This window comes from Rhinoraja longicauda, chromosome 1 (genome assembly GCF_053455715.1).
Source record: "Rhinoraja longicauda isolate Sanriku21f chromosome 1, sRhiLon1.1, whole genome shotgun sequence".
NCBI classification, from domain to species: Eukaryota; Metazoa; Chordata; class Chondrichthyes; order Rajiformes; family Arhynchobatidae; genus Rhinoraja; species Rhinoraja longicauda.
Window position 1 is genome coordinate 4,539,666 of NC_135953.1, and position 21,997 is coordinate 4,561,662.

A 21,997-nucleotide genomic window follows, 5' to 3' on the forward strand; every position below is an offset into this window, starting at 1 on the left:
AATGGCCTCCTCCTGCACCTATTTTCTATGTTTCTATGTTCTGGTCTACAAGCTCGCTGGACCTGTACTCGCTGGAGTTTAGAAGGATGAAGGGGGACCTCATTGAAACTTGCCAAATAGTGAAAGGCCCGGATAGAGTGGATGTGGAGAGGATGTTTCCAGTAGACAATAGACAATAGGCGCAGGATTAGGCCATTCGGCCCTTCGAGCCAGCACCACCATTCAATGTGATCATGGCTGATCATTCTCAATCAGTACCCCGTTCCTGCCTTCTCCCCATACCCCCTGACTCCGCTATCCTTAAGAGCTCTATCTAGCTCTCTCTTGAATGCATTCAGAGAATTGGCCTCCACTGCCTTCTGAGGCAGAGAATTCAGTAGTGGGAGAGTCTAGGACCAGAGGCCATAGCCTCAGAATAAAAGAACGTTCCTTTCAGAAGGAGATGAGGAGGAATGTCTTTAGTCAGAGGGTGGTGAATCTGTGGAATTCTTTGCCACAGAAGGCTGTGGTGGCCAAGTCAGTGGGTGTTCATAAGACAGAGATAGATTCTTGATTAGTACGGGTGTCAGGGGTTATGGGGAGAAGGCAGGAGAATGGGGTTGAGAGGGAGAGCCAGATAGAAACATAGAAACATAGAAAATAGGTGCAGGAGTAGGCCATTCGACCCTTCGAGCCTGCACCGCCATTCAATATGATCATGGCTGATCATCCAGCTCAGTAACCTGTACCTGCCTTCTCTCCATACCCCCTGATCCCTTTAGCCACAAGGACCACATCTAATTCCCTCTTAAATATCGCCAATGAACTGGCCTCAACTACCTTCTGTGGCAGAGAATTCCACAGACTCACCACTCTCTGTGTGAAGAAATGTTTTCTCATCTCGGTCCTAAAAGACCTCCCCCTTATCCTTAAGCTGTGATCCGCCATGATTGAATGGCGGAGTAGACTTGTTGGGGCCGAATGGCCTAATTCTGCTCCTATCCCTTATGAACATACGGACAGTGGCGATTATCCCGATGGCTGTGTGTCAGTGTGTGTCGCCGTGTGTGTAGAAGATTGCCACGTTATCCTTGTACTGCATGGGTAATTCATAGCCCGCGTGTCTGGCACCGAGACTGGCAGCTCCCACTGCAGACGGCTGCTTCAGTTTCATCATGGAAAACCTGTTCAGCTGCTCGCCCACGGCACTGCGCTCCGCCTCCATGATCACCTCGAGAAAGCCTGAGCGAGAGAGAGAGAGAGAGAGAGAGAGAGGGGGGGGACTTTTAGTTCGGTTCAGGTCAGTTTGTTGTCTTTAGTTTATTGTCCTCCTCCGTGGATCATCACCTTGTGGTGGTGGAGAAGCTCGTGTGGGCCTGAGACCCTGAGGGCGATGCCGTCTGGAGCTACGCTCCTGGTAGGGTCACCCGTGGCGGTAAGGTCGAGGGGGAGGTCCCTGACAAAGAGCAATCCGACCAAGACCTCAACGGTGGAACAGGCGGAGGGTTTAGATTTAGATTTAGAGATACAGCGCGGAAACAGGCCCTTCGGCCCACCGAGTCCGCGCCGCGCAGCGATCCCCGGACACTAACACTATCCTACACACACTAGGGACAATTTTTACATTTACCCAGTCAATTAACCTACACACCTGCACGTCTTTGGAGTGTGGGAGGAAACCGAAGATCTCGGAGAAAACCCACGCAGGTCACGGGGAGAACGTACAAACTCCGTACAGACAGCGCCCGTAGTCAGGGTCGAACCTGAGTCTCCGGCGCTGCATTCGCTATAAGGCGGCAAATCTACCGCTGCGCCACCGTACGGATGACTTTAAGTGGAGCGTCGCAACGGCTGGGAAGGCGGATGGATGAAGGCCGCAGCAGAAAAGGGTCCCCGGTCGTCTTGGACTCCACGCCACTGGATCCTGACCCTGATCTGTCAAGGACCGTGTGGTGGCTGTCTGTGCACCAGTCTCCCCACGTTAAACAAAGTCACGCACAGGCGTCCGACCCTATGGAGAGGACGGTCACACTCGCTTCCAGTGACCGCCGATGAATTTCACGGTGTAATGTTTAACTGCCTATGTGACATTAAATATGCACTGAACCTTTACATGTGACCTCACCAACATCTTATACAACTGCAATTTCTTTAGCCAGAGGGCAGTGACTCTGTGGAATTCTGTGCCACAGACAGCTGTGGAGGCCAAGTCAATGGATGACTTTGAGGCTGAGATAGATAAATTCTTGATTAGTACGGGTGTCAGGGGGTACGGGGAGAAGGCAGGAGGATGGGGTTAGGAGGGAGAGATAGATCAGCCATGATTGAATTGCGGAGTAGACTTGATGGGCCGAATGGCCCAATTCTTCTCCTATCCCACTTATGACCTCAAGAGCCGGACTCTCAGCAGATCCCTGCAACTCCCAGTGTCACCCCCTGCCCCAAACTCACCGTCTTTGAGAAGGTCCCAGCTACTCCACACAGCCCCCACGCACACAATGGGTAGACCATGGTCTCCATTAAAAAGCTCCTGCAGCAAGAAAAGAGCACTTAATAGAGTCATAGTCACACAGAGTGGAAACAGGCCCTTCGGCCCAACTTGTCCACACCGGCTAACATGCGCCATCTACACTAGACCCACCTGCCTGCATTTGGTCCATAACCCTCTAAACCTATCCTGTCCATGTACCTGTCTAAATGTTTCTTAAATGTTGGGATAGTCCCAGCCTCAACTACCTCCTCTGGCAGCTCGTTCCATACACCCACCACCCTTTGATTCCCATTAAATCTTCCCCCCCCCCACACCTTAAACTGATGGCTTCTGGTTTTCGATTCCCCTACTATAGGCAAGAGATTCTGTATGTTTACCCAATCTATTTTAAATTTAGGGTAGACACAAAATGCTGGAGTAACTCAGCGGGTCAGGCATCATCTTGGGAGAGAAGGAATGGGTGACATTTCGGGTCGAGACCTTTCTTCAGACTGATGTCAGGGGAGGGGGTGGTACAAAGATAGAATATAGTTGGAGACAGTAAGACCGGTGGGAGAAATGGGAAGGGGGAGGGGATAGAGAGGGAAAGCAGGGACTATCTGAAGTTTGAGAAGTCAATGTTCATACCGCTGGGGTGTAAACTACCCAAGCGAAATATGAGGTGCTGTTCCTCCAATTTGCGCTGGGCCTCACTCTGACAATGGAGGAGGCCCAGGACAGAAAGGTCAGATTGGGAACGGGAGGGGGAGTTGAAGTGCTGAGCCACAGGGAGATCAGGTAGGTGAAGACTTAAAACTATTTCAAGTTTAATCTTTTTCCCTACATTGGAGACAACACCAGGCTCAGGCAGAGAAGCAGCAGCAACTTAGACTTTCAACCACCACCCCACCTCGTTCAATAGATACTTTCTTTGTTGCCACATGTGACAAGTCACAGTGAGGTTCTTTGTTCTGCACACCCAAGGTATGCAAAGAGTAGCCACACAAAGGGTAGCGACAACGTTACGTGTACCGCGGTACAGTAAAAACATCTTTGTCGCGTGCTAACCAGTCAGCCGGAAGAATCTACATGATTCGGGAATCAGAGGACATAGATTTATGGTGAGGGGGGGGGGGGATTTAAAAGGAACATGAAGGGCACCTTTTTCACACAAAGGGTGGTGGGTGTATGGAACGAGCTGTCAGAGGAGGTAGTTGAGGCAGGGACTGTCATAACGTTCAAGAAACAGTTAGACAGGTACATGGATAGGACAGGTTTAGAGGGATATGGGCCAAACGCGGGCAAGTGGGACTTGTGCAGCTGGGACATTGTTGGCCGGTGTGGGCGAGGGGCCGAAGGGCCTGTTTCCACACTGTATCACTCGATGATTACAATCAAGCCTTCCACTATGAAGAAGGGTCTCGACCCGAAACGTCACCCATTCCTTCTCTCCCGAGATGCTGCCTGACCTGCTGAGTTACTCCAGCATTTTGTGAATAAATACCTTCACTATGTACAGCGACAGGATAAAGGGAATAATGTTTAGTGCAAGATAAAAAGTTCCGATTAAAGATAGTCTGAGGGTCTTCAATCAGTTAGATAGCAGGTCAGGACCGCAGGAAGTTTTCACCCAGAGAGTTGTGAATCTGTGGAATTCTCTGCCGCAAAGGCAGTGGAGGCCAATTCACTGGATGTTTTCAAGAGAGAGTTGGATTTAGCTCTTAGGGCTAATGGAATCAAGGGATATGTGGAGAAAGCAGGAACGGGGTACTGATTTTGAATGATCAGCCATGATCATATTGAATGACGGTGCTGGCTCGAAGGGCCAAATGGCCTCCTCTTATAGACAATAGACAATAGGTGCAGGAGGAGGCCGTTCGGCCCTTCGAGCCAGCACCGCCATTCAATGTGATCATGGCTGATCATTCTCAATCAGTACCCCGTTCCTGCATTCTCCCCATACCCCCTGACTCTGCTATCCTTAAGAGCTCTATCTAGCACTCTCTTGAATGCATTCAGAGAATTGGCCTCCACTGCCTTCCGAGGCAGAGAATTCCACAGATTCACAACTCTCTGACTGAAAAAGTTTTTCCTCATCTCAGTTCTGAATGGCCTACACCTTATTCTTAAACTGTGGCCCCTGGTTCTGGACTCCCCCAACATTGGGAACATGTTTCCTGCCTCTAACGTGTCCAACCCCTTAATAATCTTATACGTTTCAATAAGATCCCCTCTCATCCTTCTAAATTCCAGTGTATACAAGCCTAGTCGCTCCAGTCTTTCAACATACGACAGTCCCGCCATTCCTGGAATTAACCTAGTAAACCTACACTGCACGCCCTCAATAGCAAGAATATCCTTCCTCAAATTTGGAGACCAAAACTGCACACAGTACTCCAGGTGTGGTCTCACTAGGGCCCTGTACAACTGCAGAAGCACCTTTTTGCTCCTATACTTATCTCCCCTTGTTATGAAGGCCAACATTCCATTGGCTTTCTTCACTGCCTGCTGTACCTGCACGCTTCCTTTCAGTGACTGATGCACTAGGACACCCAGATCTCGTTGTACGTCCCCTTTGCCTAACTTGACACCATTCAGATAATACTCTGCCTTCCTATTCTTACCACCAAAGTGGATAACCTCACACTTATCCACATTAAACTGCATCTGCCATGCATCCGCCCACTCACACAACCTGTCCAAGTCACCCTGCAAGCTCATAGCATCTTCCTCACAGTTCACACTGCCACCCAGCTTTGTATCATCTGCAAATTTGCTAATGGTACTTTTAAATCCCTTCATCCAAGTCATTAATGTATATTGTAAATAGCTGCGGTCCCAGCACCGAGCCTTGCGGTACCCCACTAGTTACTGTCTGCCATTCTGAAAGGGACCCATTTATCCTCACTCTTTGCTTTCTGTCTGTCAACCAATTTTCTATCCGTGTCAGTACCCTGCACCTATTTTCTATGTTTCTACGTCCCACCCCGGTCATTACTCCTTCTCCCCGCTCCCGTCCGGCAGAAGGTACAGAAGCTTGAAAGCGCGCACCACCAGACTCAGGGACAGCTTCTTCCCCTCTGTTATCAGGCTTCTGAACAGTCCTTCCATGAGCTAGGGTACTGTACGATTCACCTCTACCCCATCGTGGGCACTCCTGGGTACCATAATAACATTTAAAAGACGTTTGGACAGGTTCACAGACAGGGAAGGTGGAGAGAGTTTCGGGCCAAACGTGGGCAGGATGGACTACTGCCGGATGAGGCAGTTGAGGCAGAGACTATCCCAACATTTGCAAGTCGAATCGGTAGTAAGGAAGGCAAATTCAATGCTTGCATTTATATCAAGAGGACTGGAATACAAAAAGCAGAGATATAATGCTGAGGCTCTATGACACATGTGGTCAGGCCGCATTTGGAGCAAATCTGGGCCCCATATCATATATCATATCATATATATACAGCGCGGAAACAGGCCTTTTCGGCCCACCAAGTCCACGCCGCCCAGCGATCCCCACACATTAACACTATCCTACACCCACTAGGGACAATTTTTTACATTTACCCAGTCAATTAACCTACATACCTGCACGTCTTTGCACGTCAATATCCGAGGAAGGATGTGCTGGCTCTGGAGAGGGTCCAGAAGAGGTTTACAAGAATGATCCCAGGAATGAGTGGGTTAGCATATGATGAGCATTTAACGGCACTGGGCCTGTACTCGCTGGAGTTTAGAAGGTTGAGGGGCGAACCTCACTGAAACTTACAGAATAATGAAAGGCCTGGATAGAGTGGATGTGGAGAGGATGTTTCCACTAGTGGGAGAGTCTAGGACCAGAGGGCACAGCCTCAGAATTAAAGGGCGCTCTTTTAGAAAGGAGGTGAGGAGGAACTTCTTTAGTCAGAGGGTGGTGAATCTGTGGAACTCGTGTTGCCACAGAGGGCTGAGGAGGCCAAGTCAGTGGACATTTTTAAGGCAGAGACAGACAAATTCTTGGTTAGACCGGGTGCAAAGCGTTTTGGGGAGAAGGCAGGAAAATGGGATTAGGAAGCAGAGATCAGCAACGGTCGAATGGCGGAGTGGACTCGATGGGCCGAATGGCCTAATTCTACTCCTAAAACGTGTGAACCAGCCAATTTCCCTCTACGAACACACTCCTCACGCTTAACCTCTGAGTCGCCGCCAATGTTTTTATTTGGTTTTACCTTGTCCGCTTCCGGCATCACAGCCATGACGTGCCGGGCTAATTCCGTGCCGGCTCTCCGGAACACACTGCGGCTCAACGCATCGCCATCGCGTGCCACTGAAAATAACGGAGGGAGGGTGGCTTTTAATCGTTGCCCATGGAACGTAACTGGGAGTAACATCTGGACCCCCCACCCCCCTCTGTATCAGAGTCACAGAGTGACACAGTGTGGAAACAGGCCCCTCGGCCCAACTTGCCCGCACCGGCCAACATGTCCCATCTATACTAGTCCCACCTGCCAGCGTTTGGTCCATATCCCTCCAAACCTGTCCTACCCATGCACCTGCCTAACTGTTTCTTAAACATTGGGATAGTCCCAGCCTCAACTACCTCCTCTGGCAGCTTGTTCCATACACCCACCACTCTTTGCGTGAAAAAGTTAACCCTCAGATTTCCATTAAATCTTTCCCTCGGGCCACTGTCGGTCGGTACTCACCACTGCTGACCGGGAGCACCCCACAAGCCTTGCCGTTTCAGAGATGCTCTGACCCAGTCGACTGGCCATAACAATTTGGCCCTTGTCAGTCGCCCAGGTCTTTACTCCTGCCCATTTCTCCTGCATCCAACACATCAACTTCAAGAGCTGACTGTTCACTTGCTGCCTAATATATCCCACCCCTTGATAGGTGCCATTTGTAACAAGATAATCAATGTTATTCACATCGCCTGTCTGTGGTCATAATGTTTTGGCTGATCGGTGTATATTCTGCACTCTGTATCTTTTCCTTTGTTCTACCTATTGTACTTGAGTTTAACTTGAATGTATTTAGATATGGTATATCTGATCTGATTTGAGAACATGCAAAACAAAGTTTTTCACTGTACCTCGGCACATGCAACAATAATAAACCCTAGTAACCCTTGCTTTACCTCTCTCTCTCTATCCCTCCCCCATCCTAGTTCTCCGACCAATCTGACTGTCCTCCTGATTAAATGTTATCTCCGTCTGCTTCATTGTCACCTTCCCCTAGCTAACAATGTTAGCTAGCTAATCTGCTCTACATTTAGCTAATCTGCTCTACATTTTCCTCGAACTGCGTCTCCTTTGATCTCTCATTTTCACACCTTACCCTTCCATATCTCTGCGGGTATGGGGAGAAGGCAGAAACGGGGTACTGATTGAGAATGATCAGCCATGATCGCATTGAATGGTGGTGCTGGCTCGAAGGGCTGAATGGCCTCATCCTGCACCCTATTGTCTATTGTCTATTATCTCCCTCTCTCCCGATTCTCAGACTGAAGAAGGGTCTCGACCCAAAACGTCACCCATTCCTTCTCTCCAGAAATGCTGCCTGTCCCGCTGAGTAACTCCAGCATTTATTGTGTCTAACACAAACACCTAAAGATGCGTGGGGAATGTTTTTCTTTTACACAGAGGGTGCTGGGTGCCCGGAACGCACTGCCAGGGTTGGCGGTGGAGGCAGATACGATAGTGGCATTTAAGAGACTTTTAAACAGGCACTGGGATATGCAGAAAATGGAGGGATATGGGCCATGTGCAGGTAGATAAGAGTTGGGCTTGGCATCATGTTCAATATGCCTCCCCTCTCCCATCGGGCAAGAGGTACAGAAGTGTGAAAACGCACACCTCCAGATTCAGGGACAGTTCCTTCCCAGCTGTTATCAGGCAACTGAACCATCCTACTAACAACGAGAGACTGGTCCTGAGCTACCATCTACCTCATTGGAAACCTTCGGACTATCTTGAATCAGACTTTACTGCATTTTATCTTGCACTAAATGTTATTCCTTTTATCTGTACACTGTGATCGGCTCGATCGTAAACAATCTGGTCCCAGAATTGGATCTGTTATCATTGATTACAACCTCTCCACTCTTTAGACAATAGGTGCAGGAGGAGGCCATTTGGCCCTTCGAGCCAGCACCGCCATTCAATGTGATCATGGCTGATCATTCTCAATCAGTACCCTGTTCCTGCCTTCTCCCCATACCCCCTGACTCCGCTATCCTTAAGAGCTCTATCTAGCTCTCTATTGAATGCATTCAGAGAATTGGCCTCCACTGCCTTCTGAGGCAGAGAATTCCACAGATTCACAACTCTCTGACTGAAAAAGTTTTTCCTCATCTCAGTTCTAAATGGCCGACCCCTTTTCTTAAACTGTGGCCCCTGGTTCTGGACTCCCCCAACATTGGGAACATGTTTCCTGCCTCTAACGTGTCCAACCCCTTAATAATCTTATACGTTTCGATAAGATCTCCTCTCATCCTTCTAAATTCCAGAAATGTATACAAGCCTAGTCGATCCAGTCTTTCAACATATGACAGTCCCGCCATTCCAGGAATTAACCTAGTGAACCTACGCTGCACGCCCTCATAGCTACAGACCTATGTATCTCCCTCTCCCCTGACATGAGTCTGAAGAAGGGTCTCGACCCGAAACATCACCCATTCCTTCTCTCCAGAGATGCTGCCTGACCCGCTGAGTTACTCCGGCATTTTGTGTCTATCTTCGATGTAAACCAGCATCTGCAGGTCCTTCCTAAACCAAAACTTTGTTGGCCGAAGGGCCTGGCCTTGTGCTGTACTGTTCTATGTTCAATACCAATCAAAGAACATTTGCAAAAAAACGAGGCCGTGATAATAAACCAAAACCAACCCAATTTCTCCCAATGCAGCGTAAATTATCTGTACACTAAAACTCTCATTTGTTTGTTTGTTTGTTCCTGAACTACAGCCAAAAAGGTACACAATAGCGCGACAACTCTAGGCCCACCTTACTCACCGTCTTCCCTTTGGTGCTAATGGAAGAAGTTTCATTGAAATCAGTGTTACATTTTAAAAGTTATTCACATGTTAAAGTTTAAATCTATCTCAGGGGGAGGGAGGGGGAGGAGGAAGGATAAGGGGGGTTGAGGGGGATGGAGTGGGGGGGGAGGGGAAGGGGGAGGAGAAGGGGAGGGGGGGTGGTGGTGGGAGGGGGAGAGAGGGGGGAGGGAGGATGGAGGAGGGAGGGGGGAAAGGGGAGGAGGGAGGATAAGGGGGGTTGAGGGGGATGGAGTGGGGGGGAGGGGAAGGGGGAGGGGAGGGGGAGGGGGGGTGGTGGTGGGAGGGGAGAGAGGGGGGAGGGAGGATGGAGGAGGGAGGGGGAAAGGGGAGGAGGGAGGATAAGGGGGGTTGAGGGGGATGGAGTGGGGGGGAGTGGAAGGGGGGATAGGGGAATGGGGGTGGTGGTGGGAGGGGGAGGGGGGTGGTGGTGGGAGGGGGAGGGGGAGGGGGGAGGGGAGGGGGAGGAGGAGGGAGGGGGGTGAGAGGGGATGGGGAGGGGTGGAGGTGAGGGTGCTGCACCAATGCAGGAGAGGTTTGGGCCCAACAGGTCCACATGGTCTAGTTCTTGAATAAAAGCAAGTTTACCTGTTGCTAACACTCGGCAAAACCCGGCAATGGTGGATTTCTCAAACGTCCGGTAGAAGTGAGATAGCAGTGCCATTCTGTCAGGTATCTGTAAGTATTGGAGAGAAAGGTAAGAATTTGAGAGCGAGAGATGCTGTCTTTTATATCAGCCAAGGCTTGACTGGTCTGAGGGGGACTCTAACATTTTTTTAGTTTAGTTTAGTTTAGAGATGCAGCTCGTTGACAGGCCCTTCGGTCCATAGGGTTGGTACACCGACCAGCGATCCCCGCACTTTAATAGACAATAGGTGCAGGAGTAGGCCATTCGGCCCTTCGAGCCAGCACCGCCATTCAATGTGATCATGGCTGATCATTCTCAATCAGTACCCCGTTCCTGCCTTCTCCCCATACCCCCTGACTCCGCTATCCTTAAGAGCTCTATCTATCTCTCTCTTGAATGCATCCAGAGAATTGGCCCCCACTGCCTTCTGAGGCAGAGAATTCCACAGATTCACAACTCTCTGACAGAAAAAGTTTTTCCTCATCTCCGTTCTAAATGGCCTATCCCTTATTCTTAAACTGTGGCCCCTGGTCCTGGACTTCCCCAACATTGGGAACATGTTTCCTGCCTCTAACGTGTCCAACCCCTTAATAATCTCCTCAATCTGTTCTTACCCTCAACAACCTCTCCTTTGACTCCTCCCATTTCCTCCAAACCAGAGGCGTGGCTATGGGCACTCGCATGGGCCCTAGCTACGCCTGCCTCTTTGTCGGGTACGTCGAACAATCCCTGTTCCAGACGTACACTGGCCCCATCCCCGAACTCTACCTCCGCTACATCGGCGACTGCATTGGTGCTACCTCTTGCACCCATGCAGAACTCACTGACTTTATACACTTCACCTCCAATTTCCATCCTGCCCTTAAATATACCTGGACTATCTCTGACATCTCCCTCCCGTTTCTGGACCTCACCATCTCCATCACAGGAGACAGACTAGTGACGGACATTTACTACAATCCCACCGACTCGCACAGCTATCTGGACTACACTTCTTCCCACCCGGTCCCCTGCAAAACGTCTATCCCCTACTCCTAATTCCTCCGTCTACGCCGCATCTGCGCCCGGGATGAGGTGTTTCAGACTAGGGCTTCCGAGATGTCCTCGTTCTTCAGAAAATGGGGCTTCCCCTCCTCCATTATAGAATAGGCTCTCACTAGGGTCTCTTCTACATCCCGCAACTCCGCTCTTGCTCCCCCTCCCCCCACTCGCAACAAGGACAGAATCCTCCTCGTTCTCACCTTCCACCCCACCAGCCAGCGGATCCAACATATCATCCACCAACATTTCCGTCACCTACAACGGGACCCCACCACTGGCCATATCTTCCCATCCCCTCCCCTCTCTGCATTCCGCAGAGACCGTTCCCTCCGTAACTCCCTGGTCCACTCGTCCCTTCCTACCCAAACCACCCCAACCCCGGGCACTTTCCCTTGCAACCGCACGAGATGCAACACCTGTCCCTTTACCTCCCCCCTCAACTCCATCAAAGGACCCAAACAGTCTTTCCAGGTGAGACAGAGGTTCACCTGCACCTCCTCCAACCTCATCTATTGCATCCGCTGCTCTAGATGTCAACTTATTTATATCGGCGAAACCAAGCGCAGGCTCGGCGATCGCTTCGCTGAACACCTGCGCTCGGTCCGCATTAACAAAACTGATCTCCCGGTGGCCCAGCACTTTAACTCCCCCTCCCATTCCCAGTCTGACCTCTCTGTCATGGGCCTCCTCCGGTGCCATAGTGAGGCCCGCCGGAAATTGGAGGAGCAGCACCTCATATTTCGCCTGGGCAGTTTGCAGCCCGGCGGTATGAACGTCGACTTCTCCAACTTCAGATAGCTCCTCTGTCCCTCCCTTCCCCTCCTCCTTCCCAGATCTCCCTTTATCTTCCTGTCTCCACCTATATCCTTCCTTTGTCCCACCCCCGACATCAGTCTGAAGAAGGGTCTCGACCCGAAACGTCTCCCATTCCTTCTCTCCCGAGATGCTGCCTGACCTGCTGAGTTACTCCAGCATTTTGTGAATAAATCGATTTGTACCAGCATCTGCAGTTATTTTCTTATACCCTTAATAATCTTATATGATTCAATAAGATCCCCTCTCATCCTTCTAAATTCCAGCGTATACAAGCCCAGTCGCTCCAGTCTTTCAACGTACGACAGTCCCGCCATTCCTGGAATTAACCTAGTGAACCTACCCTGCACACACTAGGGACAATTTACAATTATACCAAGGCAATTAACCTACAAATCTGAACGTCTTTGGAGTGTGGGAGGAAACCGAAGATCTCGGAGAAAACCCACGCAGGTCACGGGGAGAACGTACAAACTCCGTACAGACAGCGCCCGTAGTCGGGATCGAACCTGGGGCTCTGGCGCTGTGAGGCAGCAACTCTACCGCTGCACCACCGCACCGCCCTATCTAGTTCTATTTTGGAGAACAAATGTATCCAGTGTTCCTCAAACAACATCCCCACCCTAGTCGTTGTTCGCTTCCCTCTCCATCCCTCCACATCCTAGTTTCAATGTCGTCCTGGTGAGTTTTGAATTGAATTGAATTGAATTGAATACATTTAATTAGCCAAGTATGTGTACATACAAGGAATTTGCCTTGGTGCTTTGCACGCAAGTAACAACACGACATACAGTAGACAATCAAGAACTAAACATTACATTTTAAACATGTGAAGAATGAAATAAAATTCCAGAGCAAAAGGAGGCTACAGACTTTGGTTGTTGAGTAGAGCTACTGCTCGTGGAATAAAGCTGTTTTTATGTCTGGCTGTGGCTGCTTTGACAGTCCGGAGTCGCCTTCCAGAGGGAAGTGCTTCAAAGAGTTTGTGGCCAGGGTGAGAGGGGTCAGAGATGATCTTGCCCGCTCGCTTCCTGGCCCTTGCAGTGTACAGTTCGTCGTTCGCCCCGCCCCGAATTGCGGGGCTTGGGTCGGCCCGCCACGGACCTTTCACCGTCCGGCGCGGCCTGGAACCGGCCGCGGGATTTTATCCGCCCGGTGGGGGCTTCAATGTCGGGAGCCCCGACCGCCCCGACGTGGCAACTCCAACAGCCTGACCGCGGGGGAAAACGGCAGGGGAAGAGAGAAAGACATTCTGGCCTTCCATCACAGTGAGGAGGTGACTGGAGGAGACTCACTGTGATGGATGTTTCTTTTTGTTTGGTGTTAGTTTGTGATTGTGTGTGTTATTGCATTTTTATTGATTATTCTTATTGGTCCTATTGTTGAACTGCGGGTAATGTTTAATTTCACTACACATTTATGTGTATGTGACAAATAAATGACTATTGACTATTGATTGGGGGGAGGGTTGCAGCCAACAACCTTCTCAGCTGATCAAAAATACGCGCTGCAGCCTCCGGATGTCGTGCTTGGTGGCTGAGCCAAACCAGACCGTGCTGGAGAAGGTGAGGACGGACTCAACGATTCATTGCCTGTAACTCGTTCTCACCTAGCCCACAGCTACAATGGCCTATCTCCTTTATCATCGTTACTTTTTTGCATATTTTTCATTCATTTGTTCTATATCTCTTTGTTTCACCGTTTCTATCTCTCATTTCCCTTTCCCCTTGACTCTCAGTCTGATGAAGGGTCTCGACCCGGAACGTCACCTATTCCTTTTCTCCACAGATGCTGTCTGACCCGCAAAGTTACTCCAGCTTTTTGTGTCTGTCTTCTGCATCTGCAGTTCCTTCCTACACATCATTTTCCAATGTTCTATAGATTCAGGATCAGTTCCTGTGGATTGAAGGGTAGCTAATGTTGTCCCACTTTTTAAGAAAGGAGGGAGAGAGAAAACGGGAAATTATAGACCAGTTAGTCTGACATCAGTGGTGGGGAAGATGCTGGAGTCAATTATAAAAGACGAAATTGCAGAGCATTTGGATAGCAGTAACAGGATCGTTCCGAGTCAGCATTGATTTACGAAGGGGAAATCATGCTTGACTAATCTTCTGGAATTCTTTGAGGATGTAACTAGGAAAATTGACAGGGGAGAGTCAGTGGATGTGGTGTACCTTGACTTTCAGAAAGCCTTTGACAAGGTTCCACATAGGAGATTAGTGGGCAAAATTAGAGCACATGGTATTGGAGGTAGGGTACTGACATGGATAGAAAATTGGTTGACAGACAAAGCAAAGAGTGGGGATAAATGGGTCCCTTTCAGAATGGCAGGCAGTAACTAGTGGAGTACCGCAAGGGTCGGTGCTGGGACCGCAGCTATTTACAATATATATTAATGACTTGGATGAAGGGATTAAAAGTACCATTAGCAAATTTGCAGATGATACAAAGCTGGGTGGTAGTGTGAACTGTGAGGAAGATGCTATGAGGTTGCAGGGTGACTTGGACAGGTTGTGTGAGTGGGCGGATACATGGCAGATGCAGTTTAATGTGGATAAGTGTGAGGTTATCCACTTTGGTGGTAAGAATAGGAAGGCAGAGTATTATCTGAATGGTGTCAAGTTAGGAACAGGGAACGTACAACGAGATCTGGGTGTCCTAGTGCATCAGTCACTGAAAGGAAGCATGCAGGTACAGCAGGCAGTGAAGAAAGCCAATGGAATGTTGGCCTTCATAATAAGAGGAGTTGAGTATAGGAGCAAAGAGGTCCTTCTGCAGTTGTACAGGGCCCTAGTGAGACCGCACCTGGAGTACTGTGTGCAGTTTTGGTCTCCAAATTTGAGGAAGGATATTCTTGCTATTGAGGGCGTGCAGCGTAGGTTTACTAGGCTAATTCCCGGAATGGCGGGACTGTCATATGTTGAAAGACTGGAGTGACTAGGCTTGAATACACTGGAATTTAGAAGGATGAGAGGAGAGCTTATCGAAACGTATAATATTATTAAGGGGTTGGACACGTTAGAGGCAGGAAACATGTTCCCAATGTTGGGGGAAGTCCAGAACAAGGGGCCACAGTTTAAGAATAAGGGGTAGGCCATTTAGAACTGAGATGAGGAAAAACTTTTACAGTCAGAGAGTTGTGAATCTGTGGAATTCTCTGCCTCAGAAGGCAGTGGAGGTCAATTCTCTGAATGCATTCAAGAGAGAGCTGGATAGAGCTCTTAAGGATAGCGGAGTCAGGGGGTATGGGGAGGCAGGGCCGTCTTTACAGCATTATGGGCCCCGGGCAAAGCAGTGTACTGGGGCCCCTCCTCCTCCCACCCTCCCCGTCGCCCCCACCGTTAGTCTCCCCCACCCCCCTTTCCCTACCAGCCCCCTCCTGTCGTGCCGGCGAAAAGCACTTACCGAAAAGCACTTAGCGATGGACTTAGGGTGCTACATTGTTGCGAAAAGCCTTACAGATCGCTGTGAGAAGCACTTAGGGATGGACAATTTTGCGAAAAAACACTTAGGGACCGAAAATGTTGCGAAAAAAGCAATTATTGAACCTACATTTTTAAATAGTATTTATTTATTGCAAGTCACTTAACATACACAGATCAGCATGGGGCCCCTATGCTCGTGGGGCCCCGGGCAAGTGCCCATCAGGCCCATGCGTTAAGACGGCCCTGGAGTCAGGGGGTATGGGGAGAAGGCAGGAACGGGGTACTGATTGAGAATGATCAGCCGTGATCACATTGAATGGCGGTGCTGGCTCGAAGGGCTGAATGGTCTACTCCTGCACGTATTGTCTATTGTCTATGGTATATCTGGAGACACAGGGACTGGGAGGAGTTAGACACGGGGAGCCAGGACAGGATACAGTTCTTACCAGACCTGCAACGAGAGCTGTGGCCTAACAGGGGGAACAGAGCAGCCAGCTATGGCTTGAATGCAAAATAAGTACAACCTGGTATGTTCATCTTCTTGTTTGTACATCTACTTCAATAAACAACCAATCAAACTGAAAATACATCTTGAAGATCTCTCTGTTGGATTTGCATCACGATCACTCCGGCTCCCTGTATAGTAATGGCAACTATAGGACAATAGACAATAGGTGCAGGAGTAGGCCATTCGGCCCTTCGAGCCAGCACCGCCATTCAATGTGATCATTGACAATCTGTACCCCGTTCCTGCCTTCTCCCCACACCCCCCGACTCCGCTATCATTAAGAGCTCTGTCTAGCTCTCTCTTGAAAGCATCCAGAGAATTGGCCTCCACTGTCTTCTGAGGCAGAGAATTCCACAGATTTACAATTAGAAGAGAATTTACTGGAAAAGACTGAAGTTGCCATTACAGGGCAGTCACGTTGGCGCAGCGGTAGAGTTGCTGCCTTACAGCAAATGCAGCGCCAGAGACCCGGGCTCGATCCTGACTACGGGTGCTGTCTGTACGGAGTTTGTACGTTCTCCCCGTGACCTGTGTGGGTTTTCTCCGAGATCTTCGGTTTCCTCCCACAATCCAAAGACGTACAGGTTTGTAGGTTAATTGGCTTGGTAAATGTAAAAATTGTCCCTAGTGGGTGTAGGATAGTGTAGGATAGTGTTAATGTGCGGGGATCGCTGGTCGGCGAGGACCCGGTGGGCCGAAGGGCCTATTTTCATGCATTGGAACACCTAGGTCCCTTGGTACCATGTTCATCTGCAACCTCTCATCTTCAGATACCTTTTACCAAAGTGCATGTCTTCACACTTTCCCACATTAGTTACCCAGTCACACGGCGTAGCTTCTAACCTGGAAATACTCGTACATGGCCTTCTGGACCAGCGAGGTATCGTGCAGAGTGCGCTTCAAGTTGTCTCTGGCATCAAAGACCGTCTTAATCGCCAAGTGGGAAATCCAATAAGCTGCAATGAGAAAGCAAGAGAATTTGGTACGGGTGTCAGGGGTTATGGGGAGAAGGTAGGAGAATGGGGTTAGTGGGGAGAGATAGATCAGACGCTAATGGCATGTTGGCCTTCACAACGAGAGGATTTGAGTATCGAAGTAAAGAGGTCCTTCTGCAGTTGTATAGGGCCCTGGTGAGACCACATCTGGAGTACTGTGTGCAATTTTGGTCTCCTAATTTGAGGAAGGAAGTCCTTGCTTTTGAGGCAGTGCAGCGTAGGTTCACGAGGTTAATCCCCAGGATGGCGGGACTGTCAGCGACTTGTGAATCTGTGGAATTCTCTGCCTCAGAAGGCAGTGGAGGCCAATTCTCTGAATGCATTCAAGAGAGAGCTAGATAGAGCTCTTAAGGATAGCGGAGTCAGGGGGTATGGGGAGAAGGCAGGAACGGGGTACTGATTGAGAATGATCAGCCATGATCACATTGAATGGCGGTGTTGGCTCGAAGGGCCGAATGGCCTACTCCTGCACCTATTGTCTATTGTCATATGAGAAAAGATTAGAAAGACTGGACTTGTATTCACTGGTGTTTCGATGGAGGAGAGGGGATCTTATAGAGACGTATAAAATTATGAAAGGACTGGACAAGCTAGATGCAGAAATAATGTTCCCAATGTTGGGGGAGTCCAGAACCAGGGGCCACACAGTCTAAGAATAAAGGGTAGGCCATTTAAAACTGAGGTGAGAAGAAATGTTATCACCCAGAGAGTTGTGAATTTGTGGAATTCTCTGCCACAGAGGGCAGTGGAGGCCAATTCACTGGATGAATTTAAAAGAGAGTTAGATACTCTAGGGGCTAGTGGAATCAAGGGATATGGGGAGAAGGCAGGCACGGGTTACTGATTGTGGATGATCAGCCATGATCACAATGAATGGCGGTGCTGGCTCGAAAGGCCAAATGGCCTCTTCCTGCACCTATTTTCTGTTTTTATCAGTCATGTGTAGGATGGAACTGCAGATGCTGGTTTAAACCAAAGATAGACGGTCTCCCGCCAGTCCCCTCTCCGGTTCTCCGGTCTTTGGGCATGTTGTCGGCAATTTTGAAATCAAGGAAGATGCGTGGGTTATAGTCTGTTCAACTGGGGAAACGGGACGGGGAAAGGCCAATGGGGTTAGGAGGGCAATTAGATAAGGGGGGACCCTCATTGAAACTTAGGTCACGGGGGGAACGTACTAACTCCGTACAGACGGCGCCCGTAGTCAGGATCGAACCCAGATCTCGGTCGCTGTGGGGCAGCAACTCTACCGCTGCACCGCCGTGCCACCCAGATACAAAGAAGGGTCTCGACCCGAAACGTCACCCATTCCTTCTCTCCAGAGATGCTGCCTGACCCGCTGAGTTACTCCAGGGCCCCGTATCTGAGGAAGGATGTGCTGGCTCTGAGAGAGGGTCCAGAGGAGGTTTATGAGAATGATCCCAGGAAAGAGTGGGTTAACATATGATGAGCGTTTGTCGGCACTGGGCCTGTACTCGCTGGAGTTTAGAAGAATGAGGGGGGACCTCATTGAAACGTACAGAATAGTGAAAGGCCTGGATAGAGTGGATGTGGAGAGGATGTTTCCACTCGTGGGAGAGTCTAGGACTAAAGTTCATCGACTCAGAATTAAAGGACGTTCTTTCAGGAAGGAGATGAGGAGGAATTTATTTAGTCAGAGGGTGGTGAATCTGTGGAATTCTTTGCCACGGAAGGCTGTGGAGGCCAAGTCAGTGGATATCTTTAAGGCAGAGAGAGATAGATTCTTGATTAGTGCGGATGTCAGAGGTTATGGGGAGAAGGCAGGAGGATGGGGTTAGGAGGGAGAGATAGATCAGCCATGATTGAATGGCAGAGTGAACTTAATGGGCCGATTGGCCTATTTCTGCTCCAATCACACATGACCTTATGACCAAATGCTCCTATCACTTATAATTTTAATATGGTCGGTAATCTCTACGTCCATCACTGCCCCATCTCTGCCCAACGGTGGAAAAGCACAGAGGAATAGGTCAGGTTGGTCGGCACGGTGGCACAGCGGTAGAGTTGCTGCCTTGCAGCGCCAGAGACCCGGGCTCAACCCTGACTACGGGTGCTGGAGTTTGTAATCTCTCCCCGTGACCTGCTTGGGTTTTCCTCGAGATCTGGGAAGGAAACCGGAGCACCCGGAGAAAACCCACGCAGGTCATGGGGAGAACGTACTAACTCCGTACAGACAGCATCCGTAGTCAGGATCGAACCCGGGTCTGCGGTGCTGTGGGGCAGCAACTCTACCGCTGCGCCACCGTGCCACCCAGATACAAAGAAGGGTGTCGACCCGAAACGTCACCCATTCCTTCTCTCCAGAGATGCTGCCTGACCTGCTGAGTTACTCCAGGGCCCTGTATCTGAGGAAGGATGTGCTGGCTCTGGAGAGGGTCCAGAGCAGGTTTACGAGAATGATCCCAGGAATGAGTGGGTTAACATATGATGAGCGTTTGTCGGCACTGGGCCTGTACTCGCTGGAGTTTAGAAGAATGAGGGGGGACCTCACTGAAAAGTAAAGAACAGTGAAAGGCCTGGAAAGAGTGGATGTGGAGAGGATGTTTCCACTGGTGGGAGAGTCTAGGACTAAAGTTCATCGACTCAGAATTAAAGGACGTTCTTTCAGGAAGGAGATGAGGAGGAATTTCTTTAGTCAGAGGGTGGTGAATCTGTGGAATTCTTTGCCACAGAAGGCTGTGGAGGCCAAGTCAGTGGATATTTTTAAGGCAGAGATAGATAGATTCTTGATTAGTACATGTGTCAGAGGTTATGGGGAGAAGGCAAGAGAATGGGGTTAGGAGGGAGAGATAGATCAGCCATGATTGAATGGCGGAGTAGACCTTTCGGGCTGAATGGCCTCATTCTACTCCTATCACTTATGACCTTATGATCCAGCATCTACCTATTTCTATATCAATTTCAAATCTGCCTTGTAAACAAAATAGCCGGAACGTCAAAGGCGACATTGCCAAAACGTGGCGATCTCATGGGTGTGGGATCTTTATCCCCACTCACCGGACCCCTCGTCTCCCAGCAGGTGTCCCCAGCCCCCACATCCAACCACCGATCCATCGCCCTTGACAAGCTTGCAGTTGGAACCCGTGCCCGAAATCAGCACGATTCCACCTGCGAACAAAAATGACAAGAATATGAATGAATGAATGAATGAATGGGTAAATGAGTGAAACATAGAAAATAGGTGCAGGAGTAGGCCATTCGGCCCTTCGAGCCTGCACCGCCATTCAATATGATCATGGCTGATCATCCAACTCAGTAACCTGTACCTGCCTTCTCCCCATACCCCCTGATCCCTTTAGCCACGAGGGCCACATCTAACTCCCTCTTAAATATAGCCAATGAACTGGCCTCAACTACCTTCTGTGGCAGAGAATTCCACAGATTCACCACTCTCTGTGTGAAAAAAGTGTGATAAATGGCTCCTACAAACTTATTGCATCGTACGGGAGGTGCATTCCCAATCTCGTTGTACCCCTGTACAATGACAATAAAGATATATTGTATTGTATTGTATTGTATTGTATTGTGTGACCCCTTGGTTCTAGACTCCCCCAACATGGGGAACATTTTTCCTGCATCTAGCCTTTCCAATCCAAAGAATTTTATACGTCTCTATAAGATCCTCCCTCATCCTTCTAAATTCCAGTGAATATAAGGCCATACTTCTGAGGAAGCGACGGTGCCGAGTCTTACCGCGATCGGTTGCCGTGGCGATGCCTCCGATGGCGTCATTGGTGATGTGGTAACTCTCACTCAGGTTCGGGTACCTGTCCTTCAGTTGCTGGACCAGTTGCGCGATGGTTTCCTCCTGCTCTCCACCGCTCAGCGACATTCCCTGACGACGGAGGAAATGTTTACAAGAATGATCCCGGGAATCCCAGACGACACGACAGTGGTGTTGAAGATGGTTTTAGATTGGCACATGGACATGCAGGGCATCGAGAAATAGGGACAGGCAGAAGAGATGGGTTTAACCATCACTTATGACCTTAGGGCGGTCACGGTGGCGCAGCGGTAGAGTTGCTGCCTTAAAGCGAATGCAGCGCCGGAGACCCGGGTTCCATCCCGACCACGGGCGCCGTCTGTACGGAGTTTGTACGTTCTCCCCGTGACCTGCGTGGGTTTTCTCCGAGATCTGTGGTTTCCTCCCACACTACAAGGACGTACAGCTTTGTAGGTTAATTGGCTTGATAATGGCAATTATAGGACAATACACAATAGGTGCAGGAGGAGGCCATTCAGCCCTTTGAGCCAGCACCGCCATTCAATGCGATCATGGGTGATCATTCCTAATCAGTACCCCGTTCCTGCCCTCTCCCCATACCCCCTGACTCCGCTATCCTTAAGAGCTCTATCTCTCTCTCTCTTGAATGCATTCAAAGAATTGGCCTCCACTGCCTTCTGAGGCAGAGAATTCCATAGATTTACAACTAGATTTACAATTAGAAGAGAATTTACTGGAAAGGACTGAAGTTGCCATTACTGGGCGGTCACGGTGGCGCAGCGGTAGAGTTGCTGCCTTACAGCGAATGCAGCGCCGGAGACCCGGGTTCCATCCCGACTATAGGCGCCGTCTGTACGGAGTTTGTACATTCTCCCCGTGACCTGCGTGGGTTTTCTCCGAGATCTTCGGTTTCCTCCCGCACTCCAAAGACGTACAGCTTTGTAGGTTAATTGGCTTGATAAATGTAAAAATTGTCCCTAGTGGGTGTAGGATGGTGTTAATGTGCGGGGATCGCTGGTCGGCGCGGACCCGGTGGGCCGAAGGGCCTGTTTCCGCGCTGTGTCTATAAACTAAACGATAGTGGTGTTTAAAATGATTATAGATTGGCACATGGATGTGCAGGGCATAGGGGAATAGGGACAGGCAGATGCCATCAGTTGATCATCATGTTCGGCACAAACAGGAGCTGGAGAAGGTCCAGAGGAGGTTTACGAGAACGATCCCAGGGATGACGGGGTTAACATATGATGAGCGTTTGACGGCACTGGGCCCGTATTCGCTGGGGTTTAGAAACATAGACAATAGGTGCAGGAGTAGGCCATTCGGCCCTTCGAGCCTGCACCGCCATTCAATATGATCATGGCTG

The 21,997-nt window shown here is 49.7% G+C and overlaps 1 protein-coding gene across 1 annotated transcript; it reads right to left on the reverse strand.

Moving 5' to 3' along the window:
• Positions 1-265: 265 nt before the first annotated feature.
• nagk (N-acetylglucosamine kinase) lies at positions 266-20,739 on the reverse strand. The gene is made up of 7 exons (XM_078404102.1): positions 20,601-20,739; positions 19,905-20,015; positions 16,738-16,850; positions 10,068-10,155; positions 6,655-6,752; positions 2,431-2,509; positions 266-1,221 (listed from the first exon to the last, which is right to left on the reverse strand). Exons 1-7 carry the CDS (start codon positions 20,737-20,739, stop codon positions 1,028-1,030), a joined length of 822 nt encoding a protein of 273 aa, XP_078260228.1. The 3' UTR covers positions 266-1,027.
• Between the last annotated feature and the right edge of the window lie 1,258 nt (positions 20,740-21,997).

What these genes read in the sequence shown, in the direction of transcription:
- nagk (XM_078404102.1), bottom strand. Translation starts at nt 20,739, where the DNA reads ATGTCGCTGAGCGGTGGAGAGCAGGAGGAAACCATCGCGCAACTGGTC. An exon ending in CCATGTACGAGTATTTCCAG is followed by an intron (nt 10,156 to 16,737) that starts GTTAGAAGCTAC and finishes CAATACTTACAG; the next exon opens with ATACCTGACAGAATGGCACT. An exon ending in TGATGCCGGAAGCGGACAAG is followed by an intron (nt 2,510 to 6,654) that starts GTAAAACCAAAT and finishes TTCTTGCTGCAG; the next exon opens with GAGCTTTTTAATGGAGACCA.